Source organism: Populus alba, chromosome 1 (assembly GCF_005239225.2).
Source record: "Populus alba chromosome 1, ASM523922v2, whole genome shotgun sequence".
In the NCBI taxonomy this organism is placed as follows: Eukaryota; Viridiplantae; Streptophyta; class Magnoliopsida; order Malpighiales; family Salicaceae; genus Populus; species Populus alba.
Window position 1 is genome coordinate 6509386 of NC_133284.1, and position 20789 is coordinate 6530174.

The 20789-nt window shown below is 34.2% G+C and overlaps 1 protein-coding gene across 1 annotated transcript; it reads left to right on the forward strand.

The window, feature by feature from the left end:
• The first annotated feature begins 11934 nt into the window (after positions 1–11934).
• Positions 11935–17445, forward strand: LOC118042891 (potassium transporter 5). Its single transcript, XM_035050633.2, has 9 exons — positions 11935–12159; positions 12261–12486; positions 13929–14177; positions 14276–14314; positions 14498–14758; positions 14856–14908; positions 15290–15404; positions 15559–15813; positions 16320–17445. Exons 1-9 carry the CDS (start codon positions 11998–12000, stop codon positions 17396–17398), a joined length of 2439 nt encoding a protein of 812 aa, XP_034906524.1. The 5' UTR covers positions 11935–11997; the 3' UTR covers positions 17399–17445.
• Positions 17446–20789: the final 3344 nt, after the last annotated feature.

Below are 20789 nucleotides of genomic sequence, written 5' to 3' on the forward strand. Positions count from 1 at the left end.
AACATTCAATTCCTTTTTCTTCTTTTTATTATATGTCTCTTTTTTCTTTACATTAACAAAAAAACATACATAAAAGAAAATACAAACACCCACCGTAACACCATTTTTTTACTATGCATCAGCTTTACATATTATAAAATAATATAAATTAAACAAAAATACTAACGGTAATTTTAAACTCATGTTTCAGCATGTAAAAATTACAAAACAGACCCCTAAACATCCCGGAATTGCAGAGGAGGACTTCTGGAAATGGAGGAACAGTGGCGGCGTGTCTCCTCCACGTGCAACCGCCACTGGCGGCGCGTGGGTTCATGCGCCGCCGCAAGAAAGTCCGACAAGCAGGGGGTTTTGGAACGGTTTCCTCCTCTCTTCTCTTCCCTGCCCGTGGTGGCAGGCTGGCAGCCATCGTTACTTGCAGAAGAAGAAAAAAACGCAAGACATTTGGTTTTAATTTTCTTTCTTTTTTAGATCTGCTCTCAGTCTTCCCTTGTTTCAAATTTGTTTCTTCTGCAGATTTGTTCTTGTTCTTTTTGTTTCACCTTCTTCTCTGTTTCAGGTGGCAGCAAGATCAAGGGGGATGCCGGCTGCTAGGCTCTGGGTTTCCATCCGGTTTGTGCAGCTGTAGGTGGCCGGTTCGTGTCTTGGCGAAGACGAGGGCCTGTGGGCTGCTCCCTCTCGGTTGGAGGGGAAGGAGCAAATCGGGGTGAATGGCCTGTGGGGCTGCTGTCCTTTGGCTGGTTCCGGGGCTGGTTGAAGGAGATGTAGAAAAGAAGAGGGGTTGCCGGGTCTTCATGAGCTGCACGGTGATGGTGAAGGAGAAACGACTGAGTGAGATATTGGAAATGGTGGCTCTTGTTCTGTGAGCTAGAGGATGACATATCGGTGAAGACGGAGAAGGCTGGTTTGGGTAGTCTGTGGAGGCTGAGAGTATGTGTTCGGTGGCTCCAGAAGAGGAAAAGAAATGGAGAGGGGCCGGTTTGTTTTTTGGAGGAGAAGGGTGGCCTGGTGTTGGGAGAAGGGGAGTCTTTTGATGGTTTTGGGAGAGAACCGGCTGAAGGTTTTCTGGTTTTTTGCCTTTTTTCAAAGGCAAGGGGCAGCTCCAGGGAAGACGAAATGGCCCAAGGGAAAAGGTCACAGCTGAGGGGGATCTGGTTTTTTTTATCAAGGGAGGGGGCATCACGGCCTAGCATGGAGAAGATTAGGCTTTTTAGGGTTTTGTTTTCCTTTTCCTTTTTTTCACCATTTTTCGTCTCCCCAAAAAATTTTCTCCGCCCTCGCGAGTAAATTCATCTCGGCCCCTTTTTTTCATTGTAGCATGATATTTATAGGAGAAATGTTGCTAGGTTTCCAAATTGATCCCTCAACTTTTCCTTTTCTTTTCTTTTTTTTTTTGTGTAAATTTTGATTTTTTCTTATTTTTTTGTATTTTTGAAAATAGGCAATTTCAACGTTGACTCAACAAGAAAAATCAGTGATTATAAAATTTACGTGTTAAGAGTTGAACATATTCCAAATACTTTTAAAAATTTAAATTATTTTGAGATGACATTGAAAATGCTAAAAACTATGTAAATATATCAAAAATACGTTTTTTGGGTTTTTCTTTGTTTTTTTACTATTTTTTTATTTTTCTGAAAAAAAATTTCAAAAAATATGGGTCAAAATTGGGTAGCAACAATTCTCATTGGATATTCATGAGTAATTTTCTTTAAAAAAAAATGCATGGTAGATTCATTTATAATTATTCATAAAGTAATTGCTGATGTTATCATAAAAAAACTTAAAACTCATAAATTTCATATAAGTTGATATGAAAACTTGTAATGCACGAATGAAGGAAGTTAATTAGGTCCGAGAATTTTTTTTTTTTTTATAAGAAATAAAGCTTTTATAACAAACTTAATTTTTAAAACCTTGTTTTATAATTTCAGTAGGCATGGTTGTAATATAGAAGAAGACAAATCAGAAAGAAAAGGAAATTAGCAACTCGATGCACGAATCTGACAGTTCATGAACTTTCCCATGGATGCGCCTTTAGTTGGCATGAATTGAAGAATCTCAGCTAGTCAACACACACGCAGATTGCTTACCCATCTTCATGAAATTCTCAACTCTAATTATTGTCCTCTTTTCGTTTATTTTAAGATATAAGTGTCTCTGACTTCGTTAAACTACTATAATACTGCCAATTATTATTGCAATAATGTTTCATTTACTCTATATATATATATATATATATATATATATATATAGCTGGCCTGTTAGATTTTAAGCTGCAATGACGTCTTGAATGAGGAAATAATACTCTCTTTTTTTCTTGGTTGATTTGCCGGGTCTTGACTTCTCTTTTCAAATAATATATTGAATACATGTTCTTCGGTCAGCATTATATATATAGACACTAATTACTTCAATAATTTGAGTTTTCTAATAATTGCTGCTCCAAAGTACATCCCCGTACGTACGTTTCCAGGATTCACGAGCGATAAGGACATTGACTTTTTGCAAGAAAGAAAAAGTTTAGTGTTTTTATATATATAAAAAAAAAAAACATATTTTTAATTGTAGTTTTTTTTTTTTAAATGTATTTAGTTAAAATTATTATGATATGAGTTTTTTATGCAAAATAAATGAGAAATAGATTTTTAAAAAATAAAAATAAAACAAATTATTTTTTTATATATAAAATTAAGGTTTAAATCATAGTTATGTGTGGACTTTAGTGTAAAAAATAGAAATTATATGAATAATCAAATAAATTTTCTCTTGGGTAAAATTGAGAAGCTACTTCAATATTTTCTCTTGCGTAATTAACACCTTTTCCTGACTCAACGTCTCAACGTTACCGATCACTTTAGCAAATCCAGTAACTCCTTCAGCTGGATTTTCTTTTCTTCTTAATATATAACCGGGGTGTCTAGCATCGATAGCCCTCCCCTCTCTTAAGATCTGAATCCGAGATTTTCATATTCAACTTAAGTCTTAATTGTTCAATTGTTCTAATATTATTATTAAAAAAGACACGGTATATATCTATGTCAAATTGACAAAGAAGTATCTTTAAAGAAATTCATCAAATTCACTTATTTTTCATCAAGAATATCCAATTAAATTGAATTATAAACAATATACTTCTCTCTATATATAGTGAATTCCTTATATTCTGTTGATAATATATAGTATTAAAGTAGGTGAATGTGTCTAAAGAAACAACCGAAGTGGTTGGAATCACGAAATTAGTGCATTATCATAAAAGCAATAGTGTTGCATTGCATTAAATTCAATTTAGAAGGTCAAGGAAGGAAATCACCAACCATGGCCACCAAGTCATTGCCTGCAGTCCCGCCAACGACTTCTCAAACTGCCAGCCCCCTGCCGCCTTCACACTTGAAGTTTGATTTTTTTTTTTTTTACTTTCATTTTGTGTATAAATAGGTAGCTAAGTTTATGTTATTGTATGAGGATAGATTAGAGAGAAACACTAGAGAGAAAGAGAGGGCGTGTATTAAGCTTTTGTTTAGCTATTGTAAGCTTATTGTTGTTGAAATAAAACAGTGTGTTTTATCCCCTCTGAGTGTTTCAAAGTCACCACCAGTGGTTTCTCCCACCAACAATTGGTATCAGAGCCCCATTCGTTAGAAAACAGAAGAGTTTTGGGATATACTTGAATTTTTAAAGTTGTCAAAATTAAACACATTTTGATCATTCCACGGTGTAGGTTTCATCCATACGAACTCACCGATGCAAAAATCAGCTTCATCGGAGCAAGAGGTAACCTATACATGCCTTAAAACTTCAATCACTGTAGCTCACGTGCATCCTATGCGCCCCGAGGAAGAAGACAACTGAGCCACACGCAGGCCATATTTGAGCCGCGTCGAGCCGCCGCCAAGCCGAGCCAAGAGAATATTCCTGGTTCAACCCCCAGCGAACCGCCCGACGTCCAGAATCGGTTTTTTGACTAGTTCAACCTATTTTTGACCTATTTTTAACAAAGTCAGACCGGTTCCCTACTATTTTGAGCATTTTGAATCCATATATGGTGTCTGTTTTGCCAAATTTGACTCCCAAAAGGTGATATAGTGATTCAAAGAGAAAAATAACTACAGAAAATGCACAAACACTCATCCCGAAGCTAACTAAAGACAACTATGATAGTTGGTGTATCAAATTGAAGGCATTTCTTGGTTCACAAGAGTGTATAGAGATTGTGCAATATGGTTATGATGAACCAGAGACCAAAGAAGTAAAAGATGCTCTGCAAGAGGCCGAGAAGCAAGTCCTCAAAGCAAATAGAAAGAAAGACAACGAAGTAAAGACCATCATCTATCAAGGTCTTGATGAAGCCATATTTGAGATTATTACTTCCGCAGAAACATTAAAGGAGATATGAGAGGCTCTCTAATAAAAATACAAAAGTGCTAACAGAATCAAAAAGCTTCATTTGCAATCTTTGCGAGGTGAATTTGAATTGTTGCAAATGAAGCCCTCATAATCTATTTCTGAGTGTCACACAAGAATTATAGTGATAGTCAATCAGATGAGAGAAATGAAGAAGCCTTTATAGATGCTCGAATTACTGGAAAAAAAATTGAGATCCCTAGATCTAAAATTTGATTTTGTTGTTGTCACTATTAAAGAGTCCAAAGAAGTGGACAAGTTGATGGTGGATGAGCTTATGAGTTCTTTGCAAGCTCATAAGCAAAAGATTGTGAAAAGAAATGGAGATAAGGCAATTGAGCATGCCTTACAATCAAAGTTGTCTCTCAAGGACAGATATGAGCAAATGGAGACTTCAACAAGTGGATATACCACTCAAAGAAGAAGTCAACAAAGATGAGGAGGATTTCAGCAATTTCAAGAAAGAGGATCTTGGAATACAAGATTCAGAGAAAGAGGTGTTAGAAACACCACTAGAAGAGGTCAAGGACAACAAGCATTCACTTCTAAAGAAAGAGGAGGCGATTACAATAACCATGACAAGAGGAATATCCAGTGTTATAATTGCAATCAATTTGGGCATTATAACACTGAATGTCGAAGGAAAGCTCCATTAGAGGTACGTGAACAAGCCAACTATGCAGAGGATGCCAACAGCAGAGGAGCAGCTGCATTATTTGTCCAACAAAGACTTGGCGAGAATCAAGAGAATATTTGGTATCTAGATTCTGGAGCCAGCAATCATATGTGTGGCCAACGGGATCTATTTGGTGATCTAGATGAGACCATACAAGGTCTAGTCACCTTTGGAGATACCTTAAAAGTACCATTCAAAGGTAAAGGCAACATCTCAATCAAGTTAAAGAATGGCGATCATAGCTACATCACCGATGTTTGTTATGTCCCGGCCATAAAGCAGAACTTGGTGAGTATAGGTCAACTTATGGAGAAAGGTTATACTCTTTTTACGAAGAATTGTCATCTGACAATTACAGACTACAATGAGAGATTAATTGCCTATGTGAAGATGTCCAAGAATAGGATGTTTCCTTTAAACATCCAATCTGATACAATAAAGTGTTTGAGTGCCATCACCAATAGTGAAGAGTGGTTTTGGCACCTAAGGCTTGGACATCTGAATTTCACAAGTCTGAGCATGCTAGTATGCAAGAAGATGGTCAAAGGTATACCCCACATTGATCATCCAGATGAAGTCTGTGAGTGTTGTGTCCTTGGCAAACATCACAGATCCAATTTTGCTAAAGAAATCAACTGGAAAGCAAAGAGGCCACTGAAGTTAGTGCACACAAATGTGTGTGGTCCTATAAAGCCTATATCGACTGGACAAAATAGGTACTTCCGCACTTTCATTGATATTTTAGCATAAAGACATGGATATACTTTATGAAAAGAAAGTCAGAAGTGTTTAATTGTCTTAAAGATTTTAAAGTAATTGTTGAGAAGCAAAGTGGTTATAAGATCAGAACCGTGAGATCTGATCAAGATGGAGAATATACAGCAAATGACTTTGAAGCCTTTTATACACAACAAGGCAACAAACATCAAACAACACCAGCTTATACACCACAACTGAATGGTGTAGCTAAGAGAAAGAATTGAACTATTATTGACATGGCAAGAAGTCTACTCAAAGCAAAGAAGTTGCCCAAACAATACTAGACTAAAGCTATATCATGTGCAGTGTATCTACTGAATCGCTGCCCAACTAGAAGTTTGCAAATTGTCACTCCAGAAGAAGCATGGAGTGGTCACAAACCAAGTGTTACTCATCTACAAGTCTTTGGTTGTGTGGCATATGTAAAGATCCAAGATGCAAGAAAGACCAAACTCGATGATAAAAGCGAGAAATGCATCTTTGTTGGATATGGTGATAGAAGGATGGGATACAAGCTGTATAATCCCATAAAAAAAAATACAATTATGAGTAGAGATGTTATCTTTGAAGAAGATAAATCCTGGCAATGGAATGATGATCAAGAAGCAGTCAAATGGATCAGCACTGATTTGATCCTTGAAGACGAAGTAGAAGTACCAACAATACTTGTAGAAGGTCATGAGCCACAAAGTCCGGTACACAGATTCCCTGTATTCAACAGGAGAAACACACTAGAATCATCATCAACACCATCATCAGCATCCTCATCAGAAGGACCAAGAAGGATGAGAAATCTAGACGAGTTGTACGATGTCACTCAAGTCATGGAAGATACAACTTTATTTTGTTTCTTTACAGATAATGACCCACTTAGCTTCAACAAAGTTATCACATAAGAGAAATGGATAGAAGCAATGAATGAAGAAATACATGCTATTAAGAAGAATGATACCTGAAAGCTGACTAATCTACCAGAAAACAAGAAAGCAATAGGTGTCAAATGGGTCTATAAGACAAAGAAGAATGCAAAAGGAGAAGTGCAAAGATACAAAGCAAGATTAGTGGCAAAAGGCTATAAATAGAGAGAAGGCATTGACTATGGATAAGTATTTGCTCCAGTAGCTCGGCTAGAGATAATCAAACTGATGATCTCACTAGCTGTACAACACAGATGGAAGATCTATCAACTCGATGTGAAGTCAGCATTTTTGAATGGCTTCCTAGAAGAAGAGATCTATGTTGAACAACCACTTAGATGCATTGAAGCTGAAAATGAAGGCAAAATATACAAGTTGAAGAAAGCCCTCTACGGTTTGAAGCAAGCTCCACGTGCTTAGAATACCAGAATTGACAGGTATTTTCAAGATAATGGATTTGAAAAATGTCTATATAAACACGCAATATATGTGAAGAAAGAAGCAGATGGCAACATATTATTTGTGTGCATGTATGTTGATGATTTGTTATTCACCAGCAACAACCCTACCATGTTTAAAGCCTTCAAGAAAAGCATGGTACATGAGTTTGAGATGATAGACATTGGTCTGATGGCACAATTTCTTGGCTTAAAAGTGGTGCAAAAAGAAGAAGGAATTTTTATATCCCAAAGCAATTATGCCAAATATATTCTTGAAAGGTTCAAGATGGAAAGCTGCAATCCGATATCAACTCTAGTTGAGAATGAAGTAGAATTAAGGAAGAGTAAAGTTGGAAATGTTGATTCAACTTACTTCAAAAGCTTAGTAGGAAGCTTAAGGTACTTGACATGTACCAGACTGGATATCCTCTAAGGAGTTGGACTTATCAGTAGATATATGGAGACACCAAACCAGTCTCACTTGATTGCAGCCAAGAGAATTCTTCGCTACATCAAAGAAACAATAAATGAAGGTATGTTTTATACCTCAACTAAAAACTTCAATCTTGTTGGCTACTCAGATAGTGATTGGGGTAGAGATCTGGATGAAAGGAAAAGCACAACAAGATTTGTCTTTTCATGAGAGATACATCTTTCACATGGTCATCCAAGAAGCAATTGATAGTAACATTATCAAGCTATGAAGCTGAGTATGTTACTGCCAACTCAGCTGTATGCCATCTAATATGGTTAAGGAATATGCTGAAGCATTTGGGATTTCCTCAAGAAAATCCTACAGAGATTTATATTGATAATCGATCAGTGATTACATTAGCAAAGAACCCAGTGTATCATGAAAGAAGTAAACACATTAACACACGTCATCACTTTATCCGAGAGCATGTGAAGAACAAAGAAGTTGAACTGATATCCTGTAAAACAAATGATCAAGTTGCAGATATCTTTACAAAGCCATTGAAGGGAGAAATATTTATCATGTTAAAGTTCATGCTTGGCATGACATCTCTCAATTGAGTTTAAAGGGGAGATTTGTTGCATTGCATTAAACTCAATCTAGAAGGTCAAGGAAGGCAACCACCAACCATGGCCACCAAGTCACCGTCTGTAGTCACCGCCAGCGACTTCTCAAACCGCCAACCGCCTTCACACTTGAAGTTTGATTTTTTTTTTCTTACTTTCATTTTGTGTATAAATAGGCAGCTAAGTTTATGTTATTGTGTGTGGAGAGATTAGAGAGAAACACTATAGAGAAAGAGAGATGGCGTGTATTGAGCTTTTGTTTAGCTATTGTAAGCTTATTGTTGTTGAAATAAAACAATGTGTTTTAGGCCTGGTGTTGGGAGAAAAGGAGTCTTTTGATGGTTTTGAGAGAGAACCGGCTGAAGGTTCTCTGGTTTTTTGCCTTTTTTCAAAGGTAAGGGACGACTCCAAAGAAGATGAAATGGCCCAGGGGAGAAGGTCGCAGCTAAAGGGGATCTGGATTTTTTTTTTTTATCAAAGGAGGGGGCACCGCAGCCTAGCGTGGAGAAATTAGGCTTTTTAGGGTTTTGTTTTCCTTTTCCTTTTTTTCACCATTTTTTGTCTCCCCAAAAATTTCTCCACCCACGCGAGTAAATTCTTCTCCCTCCCCTTTTTTTCACCATAGCATGATATTTATAGGAGAAGTGTTGCTAGGTTTCCAAATTGGTCCCTCAACTTTTCCTTTCCTTTTCTTTTCCTTTTTTTTTGTAAATTTTTGATTTTTTTTCTTTTTTTTTTTGTAGTTTTGAAAGCGGGCAATTTCAACGTCGACTCAATAAGGAAAATTAGTGATTATAAAATTTACGAGTTAAAAGTTAAACGCGTTCCAAATACCTTTAAAAATTTAAATTCTTTTGAGATGACATTGAAAATGCTAAAAACTATGCAAATATATCAAAAATATATTTTTTGCGTATTTTTCTTTGTTTTTTTGCTATTTTTTATTTTTAAAATTTATCAAAAATATAGGTCAAAATTGGGTAGCAACAATTCTCATTGGATATTCATGAGTAATTTTTTTAAAAAAAAATTTGCATGGTAGATTCATATATAATTATTCATGAAAGTAATTGCTAATGTTATCATAAAAAAAAAACTTAAAACTCATAAATTTCATATAACTTGATATGAAAACTTGTAATGCACGAATGAAGGAAGTTAATTAGGTCCAAGAATTTTATTTTTATTTTTGAGAAATAAAGCTTGTATAACAAACTTAATTTTTAGAGACCGTTTAGGAACGCGGTGTAAACCGCGTTACCAAAAAATTTAATTTTTTTTTTTTGCTAAAATTTAATATGTTTTGTACGTTTTGGATCGTTTTGATGTGTTGATGTCAAAAATAATTTTTTAAAAAAAAAAAAAAATTATTAACATATATTTTAGCATAAAAAATTATTTTAAAAAACAACCGCTACCATACTATCATACATCCTATTAATACCTTGTTTTATAATTTCAGTAGGCATGGTTGTAATATAGAAGAAGACAAATCCTGACAGAGTAAGAAAAGGAAATTAGCAACTCGATGCACGAATCTGACAGTTCATGAACTTTCCCATGGATGCGCCTTTAGTTGGCATGAATTGAAGAATCTCAACTAGTCAACACACACGCAGATTGCTTACCCATCTTCATGAAATTCTCAACTCTAATTATTGTCCTCTTTTCGTTTATTTTAAGATATAAGTGTCTCTGACTTCGTTAAACTACTATAATACTGCCAATTATTATTGCAATAATGTTTCATTTACTCTCTCTCTCTCTCTCTATATATATATATAAAGTTGGCCTGTTAGATTTTTAAGCTGCAATGACGTCTTGAATGAGGAAATAATACTCTCTTTTTTTCTTGGTTGATTTGCCGGGTCTTGACTTCACTTTTCAAATAATGTATTGAATACATGTTCTTCGGTCAGCATTATATATATAGACACTAATTACTTCAATAATTTGAGTTTTCTAATAATTGCTGCTCCAAAGTACATCCCCGTACGTACGTTTCCAGGATTCACGAGCGATAAGGACATTGACTTTTTGCAAGAAAGAAAAAGTTTAGTGTTTTTATAAAAAAAAAAAAACATATTTTTAATTGTAGTTTTTTTATAATAAAAAATGTATTTAGTTAAAATTATTATGATATGAGTTTTTTATGCAAAATAAATGAGAAATAGATTTTTAAAAAATAAAAATAAAAAAAAATTATTTTTTTATATATAAAATTAAGGTTTAAATCATAGTTATGTGTGAAGTTTAGTGTAAAAAGTAGAAATTATATGAATAATCAAATAAATTTTCTCTTGGGTAAAATTGAGAAGCTACTCCAATATTTTCTCTTGCGTAATTAACACTTTTTTCCTTACTCAACGTTACCGATCATTTTAGCAAATCTAATAACTCCTTCAGCTGGATTTTCTTTTCTTCTTAATATATAATCTGGGTGTCTAGAATCGGGAGCCTTCCCCTCTCTTAAGATCTGAATCCAAGATTTTTATATTCAACTTAAGTCTTAATTGTTCAAGTTGTTCTAATATTAAAATTAAAAAAGGCACTGTATATATTTGTGTCAAATTAACAAAGAAATATCTTTAAAGAAATTCATCAAATTCACTTATTTTTCATCAAGAATATCCAATTAAATTGAATTATAAACAATATACTTCTCTCTCTCTCTCTCTATATATATATATATATATTAAATTCCTCATATTATGTTGATAATATATAGTATTAAAGCGGGTGAATTTGTCTAAAGAAATAGCCCGAGTGGTTGGGATCAAGAAATTAGTGCATAATCATTAGAGCAATAGCAATTCAATTTAATGTGCTTTGATTTTCCCTCCCCATAAAATCTTATATAATTGTACTAAATTTCTCTAGCGAAGTTGTTGGGAGCAGAGTGATATCAGCATAAAGGCAAAACATCAGCTTCAAACCTACATTGTCTGAAGGGATGATGATATCAGGGCATCACAGCGATCCAGGAAAACAAACAGGTCATTGGAAGCCTGATGCCCTGATATCATCACAAATAATGCAGTTATAAATTAACAATAATGAACCAGTCAAATTGGAAACGTAGGACATATCCAATCTATAATTCTACCAGGCCGTTGGAAGCCTCATTCTGAGATATATAAATATAATATTCTGATTTTTTTCGTCTAAAAACCACAATAATATTGAACAATCAAATAATGGTATCAGGGAAACATCTCATACTAAATTATGCTCCTTTGAAAATATTTCACCACTTGATTTTGGATATGATCATAAAAATGAAATTGTTGAATTACATCTGATACAAATCATAAAATTTGAACCCTGAGCTAAACCCTAAAGGTTAAGACCGTTTTGTTACTAACTGGCCGACATGACTATTTGTGGTAGCAGGGCAGCGATAGTCATGCGAGATATGCTATTGAAAAGCTTGTGATCAGGTGTCCGGTTAGTGAGTGATTTTTCCATTATCCCGTTACGGGGTCGATCGAGCTCTCGTGTAGGCAAAACAAAACGCAAATAAACCATAGATTTAAATAATAGGAAGAGCTAAATCTGAGGGAGGGAGGAAATTAAATAAAGGAAAAAGAAATGCTGCTATGATCTAACTAACACGCACGACTCCACTGAGTATTTATTTTGATTTTTTTTATGAGACAATATCACCAATAAAAGAATAACCATCTCTGAGTACAGTGCCTATATAAATCCAAAGCAGCGAGGCAGCTTTCAGAAGGGAAACAATAGCAGTAAGAGGAAGATGACGGAAACAAACCAGATGGAAATGGCAGAAGAAGCACAAACAACAGAAGTGGAAACTAAGCTGAAAGATCGAAAGTTATCATGGGCAAAGCTGCGTCGCGTCGACTCCCTCAATGTGGAGGCCGGAAGAGTTTCCATGCCTCATAGCCACACCTCTAAGGTCTGTCATATCAATCACCTTTGTTCGCCATGTTTTCTGCCACTCATGCATCCTCGATCATATATATTTAACATTTCTTGTGTGTGTTCGTAAATGTGCAGATCAATTGGAAGAGGACATTGAGCTTGGCATTTCAAAGCGTCGGAGTAGTTTATGGAGACATAGGAACCTCTCCACTTTACGTCTATGCAAGCACTTTCACCGACGGCACCATTCACGAAAACGACGACATTCTCGGGGTACTGTCCCTAATCATCTATACCATTGTGCTCGTGCCCATGATTAAGTACGTCTTCATCGTGCTTAGAGCCAACGATCATGGCGACGGTAAGTTACCAAATCTTGTTAAGAATATTCACAAATCAAGGTTAATGTTTATTGACAACAATCAGGGACAATATCCATTCCTTTGAAATTAAATTAGAACGAAAACAGGGATTGAGGGTGCATGAGCTACTCAAGTTCTTCCATCACCTAAAATATTTAAGAAATGAGAACATATAATTAATTCAGTAATGTGATACAGAAAATGGGCTGGCATGTATAAGGAATCATTGTACCAAGATAATTAATATGTATGACTCGGTCATGTTTTTCAAAGGGATATGTGTGCCATAAATTATAGACCTCCTTCTTACTATGTACTATTTGTTTACGCTGAAAAAATAATTAACAATTAGGTTAAAAGTTGCGAGAAAAACATAATCTCCGTACACCTATTAGCAAGGAAGATTATTATAGTAATTTATAGTTTTTATTTTATTTTAACCCTTTTATTCCTTTGCTTATTATTTTTTTTAATTCATCTTTATATGATGTGTTTATAAAGATTTAAAGTTAATAATTTATTTAAAGTTATTTTTATATGGTTATCGTAATATCAAATTAGCTATAAAGCTAAAAAGGTGCGGGCAAAACATTCTTTTCATATTATTATTAATTTGCATTTTGATTCTTTTTATTTTTTGCTTATTAATTTTTTTAATTTAATCCTTATATGATGTGTTTATAAAAATTTTAAATTAAAAATTTATTTTAATTTATTTTTATATATTTATCGTTATATTAAAATTAACTATAAAGCTAAATGGTACAGTAAAAACATTGTTTCCCCACATCTATTAGCATTGTGGATTGCACTTGGAATTCACGTTGTTTTTTTTTTTTTTTTGTATTTTGACCCTTATTTTTTTCCTTTGCTTGTTGATATTTTTTTAAATTTAATCTTTATATGATGTCTTTATAGGAATTTAGAGTTGATGATTTATTTATATTTGTTTTTTATAAGGTTATTATGGTATCAAAAATTTTCCTCACACTCATGCATTGTAATTCATAATATATATTTTTTGCATTTTGACCCTTTTTCCTTTGCTTATTGATTTTTTTAAAAAAAAATTAGTCCTCATATGATGTGTTTATATAGATTTAGAGTTAACACTTTATTTTAATTTATTTTTTAGATGGTTATTGTGATTTTAAAAAAGTACATAAATATTAGGTTGATATAGTTTCTATTTTTAAAAAAACTTAGTTAAATAAAAGATGAAAAAATGATTTTTCCACACCCATTTGCACTCTGGATTAGCAAATGACTAATCAGCTAGACAACAAAAGCACTGGCGGTTTCAATGACTAATCAGCACAGCATCGTGTTGGAACTGTTCGATTCATGTTGTTGCCTTGTTGGGCATTCAGGAGCTGGAAAGTAGATGTGAAGGTTCCATTACTGTATCATCTTACAAACTAATAGATGTACTCATGAACAGGTGGAACATTTGCACTCTATTCGCTGTTATGCCGGTATGCAAAGGTGAGCTTAATTCCAAATGACCAGCCAGAGGACGGTCAACTATCCAACTACAAGCTTGACACGCCATCTAGTCAGTTGAGGCGGGCTCAAGAGATTAAAGAGAAGATGGAAAGTAGTAAAACCATTAAAATCATACTTTTCCTAGTAACCATTCTGGGAACTTCTATGGTCATTGGAGATGGCGTCCTCACTCCATGCATTTCAGGTTTGTGCTCAGACAACTATATATAAATATATAATTTCAGGTTAGTGTTTCTCCGGAGAAATCCCGAATAATAATTGTGATTAAATGTTCTTTTGCAGTTCTTTCAGCAGTGAGTGGGATAAAGTCCCTTGGTGAAGGTACGTACTAGAAACCATGATCTTCACTGCTATGTTTTTCAAATACTTACATATCAATGGAACTAGAAAACATGGATTTTTTTTAGGAGAGAAATACATTGGTGCTAGTTACCCACCCCTCTCACTACACGGCTAATTATGATCCAACTCTTTCAGTGACATTGCGTTTGTTTAATTATCCAGATACCGTTGTGGGTGTTTCAATTGCAATCTTGATTGTCCTATTCACTCTTCAGCGGTTGGGCACCGATAAAGTGGGCTTCGCCTTCGCCCCAGTTATCTTCTTGTGGTTTTCATTCATAGGTGGAATCGGTCTTTTCAACTTGTTCAAGTATGATCTTGGTGTATTACGTGCCTTCAATCCAAAATATATAATCGATTACTTCAAAAGAAATGGCAAGCAAGGATGGATTTCACTTGGTGGGGTAGTTCTATGCATTACAGGTGATCAGTCTAGCTATGAAGTTCTCTCCTCTTCTTTTTCTCTTTTCCTCTTTTTTCCTTGTAAATTTTCTTCTCTAACGTAGTAGGTTCATGACAGGGACCGAAGCTATGTTTGCTGATCTAGGTCACTTTAGCGTCAGGGCAATTCAAGTGAGTAGATACATAAGCATTATTTAATTTCTAATCTTCTTTCAGCTCTCAGCAGTTTTAGCTACGGAAACCTGCTTAGGAATCCGAAAATCGAACATGAGAGAACACGATTCATTTAATTACTGAGCATGTCCTTGGGCTATAGATTCATGGTTTATAATATAGCTTTAATTATGACTAATATAAGTTTGTGACATAACCTATTGCCAGACTCCCATTATTCTGCCAATTTATGTTGAAAACACTAAAAAACACATAAATAGTTAACTATTTCAATAAGGATTCTAAACACAAATCATTTTTAATTTAAAAAACCTTTTACGATTAGAATCCTTTTTCATATCATTACAGATGACAAATCGTATGTGCTTCTATTCGCAGATTAGTTTCTCCAGCATAGTGTTTCCGGCATTACTAGCTGCATATGCTGGGCAAGCAGCATACCTTTCCAAATTCCCGAATGACGTGTCTGATACCTTCTACAAGTCTGTGCCAGGTAAAAACCAAGTGGCCAGGAAAAACATCTGCAATTAACCATCTCAATTTCTTTCTTCGTTATGGATGAAGTACTTTCTTAGGTCATATTTATTGCTGTCGGAGAATGAAAGCATAAATTCCTAGTAAAGTAATTACTTTTCATTGGCGCGCAGATCCATTATATTGGCCAATGTTTGTTGTTGCTGTTGCTGCTGCAATTATTGCTAGCCAAGCCATGATTTCAGGAGCATTTTCAATCGTTGCTCAATCCTTGCGTCTCAATTGTTTTCCCAGGGTTAAGATTGTCCACACTTCTGCTAAGTATGAGGGTCAGGTTTACATACCTGAGATCAACTACATGCTTATGGTTGCTTGTGTAATCGTCACTTTGGCATTCAGGACAACTGAAAAGATTGGGCATGCCTATGGTAAGCAACCAGGAAACTCAATTTCAGCAGCTCAATTTGTTTTATTAATTAAAGAGCTTATAATTCCTATTCTTGGGATTCAAAAATTCCTAATTCTCTTTTGAGAAAAAGTAAAAGATAGTGAAGGGTTGCACTGCAGTTGCGAATAGTGGAGCTGCAGTGCTAAGAATGGCGCCCTTCATGATAGCTAAATTGACTCAAAACTTGTGTAAAGTTACAGACTATGCGTTGCCCTTCGTTTTTTTTTTTTTTTTGCCTAGATTGTGCACGTCTAGTAGAATCGCGCATGCCTAGTTGTGATTTTAAATAATTGGTCTAGTTTGGATCGATAGGCCTCTGATCAATAGATTTCTCAAGATGTGATCTTCAGTTCACTCACACAGCCGGAAATTATGTCCTGTAAATTAAAATTAATAAACACAACATTAAGATGTGGAGGGCAATTATTCAAGATATGCCTTTTCTCTATCACAAGTGAAATGAACGACAAGCTTCTCTGCATGCAGGAATTGCTGTGGTTGCTGTTATGGTTATGACAACCTGTATGGTTACACTTATAATGCTAGTTATATGGAAGGCGAGGATGTTATCGGTAACTCTTTTCTTTTTTGTATTTGGTGCTATAGAGGTCGTTTATCTATCAGCTGTACTATACAAATTCAAACAAGGTGGGTACCTTCCACTAGCATTATCTTTTTTCTTAATGGTGGCCATGGGGACATGGCATTATGTGCACAGAGAAAGGTACCTATACGAGCTTAAAAACAAGGTCTCTAGTGAATATATCAGGCAACTGGCGGCAAACGCAAATATGAACCAGCTGCCGGGAATAGGACTTTTGTACTCTGAGCTTGTCCAGGGCATTCCTCCAATATTCCCTCACTTCATTTCCAACATACCTTCCACTCATTCAGTTCTAGTGTTTGTTTCAATTAAGTCTATTCCAATAAGTAAAGTGGCAATCGAGGAGCGATTTCTGTTCCGACAAATCGAGCCACAAGAGTACCGTATGTTCCGATGTGTTGTGAGGTATGGATACAAAGATGCAATTGTGGAGTCTCATGAGTTTGAAAGGCAGCTCGTCGAACACTTGAAAGAATTCATCCGCCACGAATACTTCATTCATGAAGCAGGCAACATCGAATCAACATTTGAACCAGAGAACATCCAACATTCCACTCTACTTGTAGAGAAGGATGGACGAGGAAGACGATCAACAACAGTTCATGTTGAGGAACCACTTCAACAGCCTAATCAGTCATTCACCGCACCCCGTGTTTCTTCAGGTTCCATCCGATCCATCAGTGGAATCAACTTGTCAAATTCTTCTGCTGGAATCGCATCTGCCCAGGTCTCTAACGGTGCTGAAGACGAGATCCAGTTTGTACAAAAAGCCGGGGAGAAAGGTGTGGTTTATCTGCTAGGAGAAACAGAAGTGGTGGCAGAACCAAAATCATCCTGGTTCAAGAGACTAGTTGTTAACCACGTTTATTCTTTCCTGAGGAAGAACTTCAGAACAGGGGAGAAATTTTTGGCAATCCCACGAACAAGGATTCTCAGGGTTGGAATGACATATGAGATATGATATTGTGCTTGAAAGTACTTTGGTGTGAAAGAAAATGTGTGCGTGCATGGTGCAGCTTGTTCATTTCATAGCAGCAGAAGTTACTGAAAACAAAATGTATATTATTTGTATGATTGTTGTCAAGAGTGCTTTATTACATGTAATGCAAGAGAATGGTTCAAGATCGAGCCTTGAAGATTTTAAATGATTAAGAGTGTGTTTGAGAATATGATTGTTGTTATTTTTGAAAATGTTTTTCATTCAAAAAAACATGCTAATAATATTTTTTATTATTTTTTAAAAATTATTTTTGAGATTAGCATATTAAAATAATTTAAAAACATTAAAAATATATTAATTCAAAACAAAAAAAATATATTTTAATTTTTTTAAAAAACACTTTTCAACAACAATATCAAACATCCTCTAAGAATAGCATTGTATTTTAGTGAATCGGTATTGCTACTTGTAATTGATTCTTCTTTTTCCTTTCTCTCATAGAAACAAATGAATGAATGAATTATTTCTCATCGCTAAGACAAGGTAAGCTAATTTGATAAAAGTAATTACTCACGTTAGATTGATATATAATGTCATTGATCAACTGTATTACTGCAACCGATGAAGCTCGAAAAACTTCATTGTATTTGACCTTTCTTCGCGAATGATGATAGGCTGAATGAGACTGCATTGAGGTAGATATTATGTAAGAACAGTGAAGCTGCACTAGGTGGGAATCCTTTTTTTTTTTTTTCTATGTAGAATTGTAGTCTGTAATAACAAGAGAAAAAAAAGAAAAGAGATAAAAATATGCATGAAAGGTATGAATTTACTATAAGCATGTGCATGTTGGTGGTGCGTGGTACCATGTTGTTGATTGATATTTGGTGGCATTCAAACCCGATTGTTTTAGGATTAAAAGCATGTCAATATGTTAGGGATCTTCATGCACTTTTTACATGGTTGTGCTGGAAAATTGCACAACTTGCATTCAGATTGGTAAACCAGTGAAGAATTCCACTCGCACAGGCGCAGACCGGCTGCTTCCATAAATGTACTTTCTTTCCCAGAGAATATTAAAAAAAAAACAAATTGCTTTTAGCATTTGGTTAACATAAGCTCCAAGAATTTCAATAGATTTTTCAGTCAAGGGAAAGTCCACAAGGCACTTCCAAACCCCGCACTCATGTTTATTGCCGAACTTCAAAGTTTTGAATGCCTAACCTATCTTGTGTTGACTAAAAATCTCCCAGGACCCATCCTCTCCTGCTGACAATTTTCGAATAGTCTTGGTGTCTGTCCTGTGGCCCTGTTACCAACCAGCTTTTAGTTTGGTTTCAGTGATTTTTTTTTTTTTTTCATCCTTAATTTTTATATTTAACCCTTTAAATTTTAAAAACAACTCTTTAATTTGTTTTATTTTTCATAATCGATTCATATTTTTTTATTACTATTTATTTTTATTTTAAATAATTTATAAAATTAGAGTTTTTTTTATTTTTATCCTTCTTTAATTTTTTTATATGTCAGATTTAGTCCTTATTCTTTTAATTAATATTTGTTTTAGTTGAGGTGATTTTTAAAAGTGAGTGTTTTTTTTTGCAATTTTACCTTCCTTATGATTTTTTTTTCCTACTATATTTAATCCTCATTCTATTAATTATTATTATTTTTACCTTGATAAATTTTTTAATTGATATTTTTTTTTCAATTTCATATTTCAATGTTGATATTAAAAGATATTTATTAGAAAAAATTTAACCTTTAAGAACAAAACTTGATTATTGTTGTTGTTGAATTAATTGTATTATATATAATTCAAGTTTTGTTATAACAAAATAAAAATGTAAAAGATGAGGTCATTTTTAAAATAAAAATAACAAAAAGAAACTCGATTTACCCTATTTGTTAGTCACAATTAAACTAGAAATTATAATCCTATAACATTATTTATGAAAGCGATTTTCATATATTCAATTTTATTGGAATTTTTGTAACTAGTTTTTTATAATTATATAGTAATGTAAACAGACATTTGTATGAATTTGATAAACAAAAGAAAGTTCGAGCACGATAAGCAGAATTGTACATATTCGGGCTTCTTTTTTTTCTTTTTCTTTTTTCTTGAAAATACCTGAATAGATCTGGAAACTTACACTGACATATTAAGAAACATAATCCAAAAGCTCAATAATTTGGAATCTTATTAGTGTTTGAAAGTATGATTAAAGTTATTTTTTAAAATATTTTTTACTTATAAATATATTAAAATAATATCTTTTTATTTTTTTAAATTATTTTTTATATTAGCGCATCAAAATTATCTAAAATCATCAAAAAATATTAATTTAAAGTAAAAAAATATAAAAAAAAAATTAATTTTTTTTTCAAAAATAATTTTGAAATGAAAAAACAAACAAGTTAAACCCATAGACCCATGGTTTCTCCATTTTCAATTCGGATTATTCCTAACCCTATATTTATTTTGTTCTTCATCACTGTTTCTCTCACAATTTGGCTTGTCTCTCTGCTCCTAAGATGTCACGTAGCTGGTGGGAGGTAGATAACATAATACTAGATAATAATAAAAAAATCCAAGTAGAAAAAAGTAATTAAAATTCAAAATAATCTAGAAAAAAAAATTTTAACAACAAAAACACATTTTCAGGCGTCATAAAATTGAACTTGTAGAATCATCTAACAAAATCTAAACTCAATTGAATACATAGTAAAATCTAAAATTATAAAATTATAGTGTTTTTTTAACGGAATACAATTTTACCAGCTTCTTAATAACTTTGCCTTGCCTATCTTATTTATAAACACATTCATGCACTGTTTATAAAGGATATAGCGATGGAGATATTCATCATAATTTATTGATGAAATTTTTTTTGTCTGTTTTTATAAAATTTCTGTTAGTGTTCATATCATATTTTGAATAACATGGCGTGAATTTTCTGGTTCGGGGAACTCAGAATCAGATGGTGTGCTGCTTTTTTACGGTTAATTTATTGGTGACAATCTTGATGAATCCACGCAGTAGCAACCGCCAAACCCCTCTTCCGAGACAGTAACAAATCTTAATCATATTCTTAAGGATGATGCTTGGATCAGGCTGGCAGAGCATATCAGTGCTTACGAAGCACCAAACATGCAATCCGCGAGCAAGGAGTCCACTGGAAGTCTGGATAAGGTAAAGGTTGGAGATCAAGAATCATGTCTGACATGGACAGTTTGCTCAGACGAGACTTCAGTAGGGTCTGCTGCCACACGCTTGCCATGTTCGCCTGTCTACCATCACAATTGCATCGTTCTGTGGCGGGTCAGTGGTAACATGTGTCGTCTCTGTCGGTGCAAGATGCCTTCTTAAAAATAATTGTATTGTTTGGATTTAGGGCATTCGACCTGA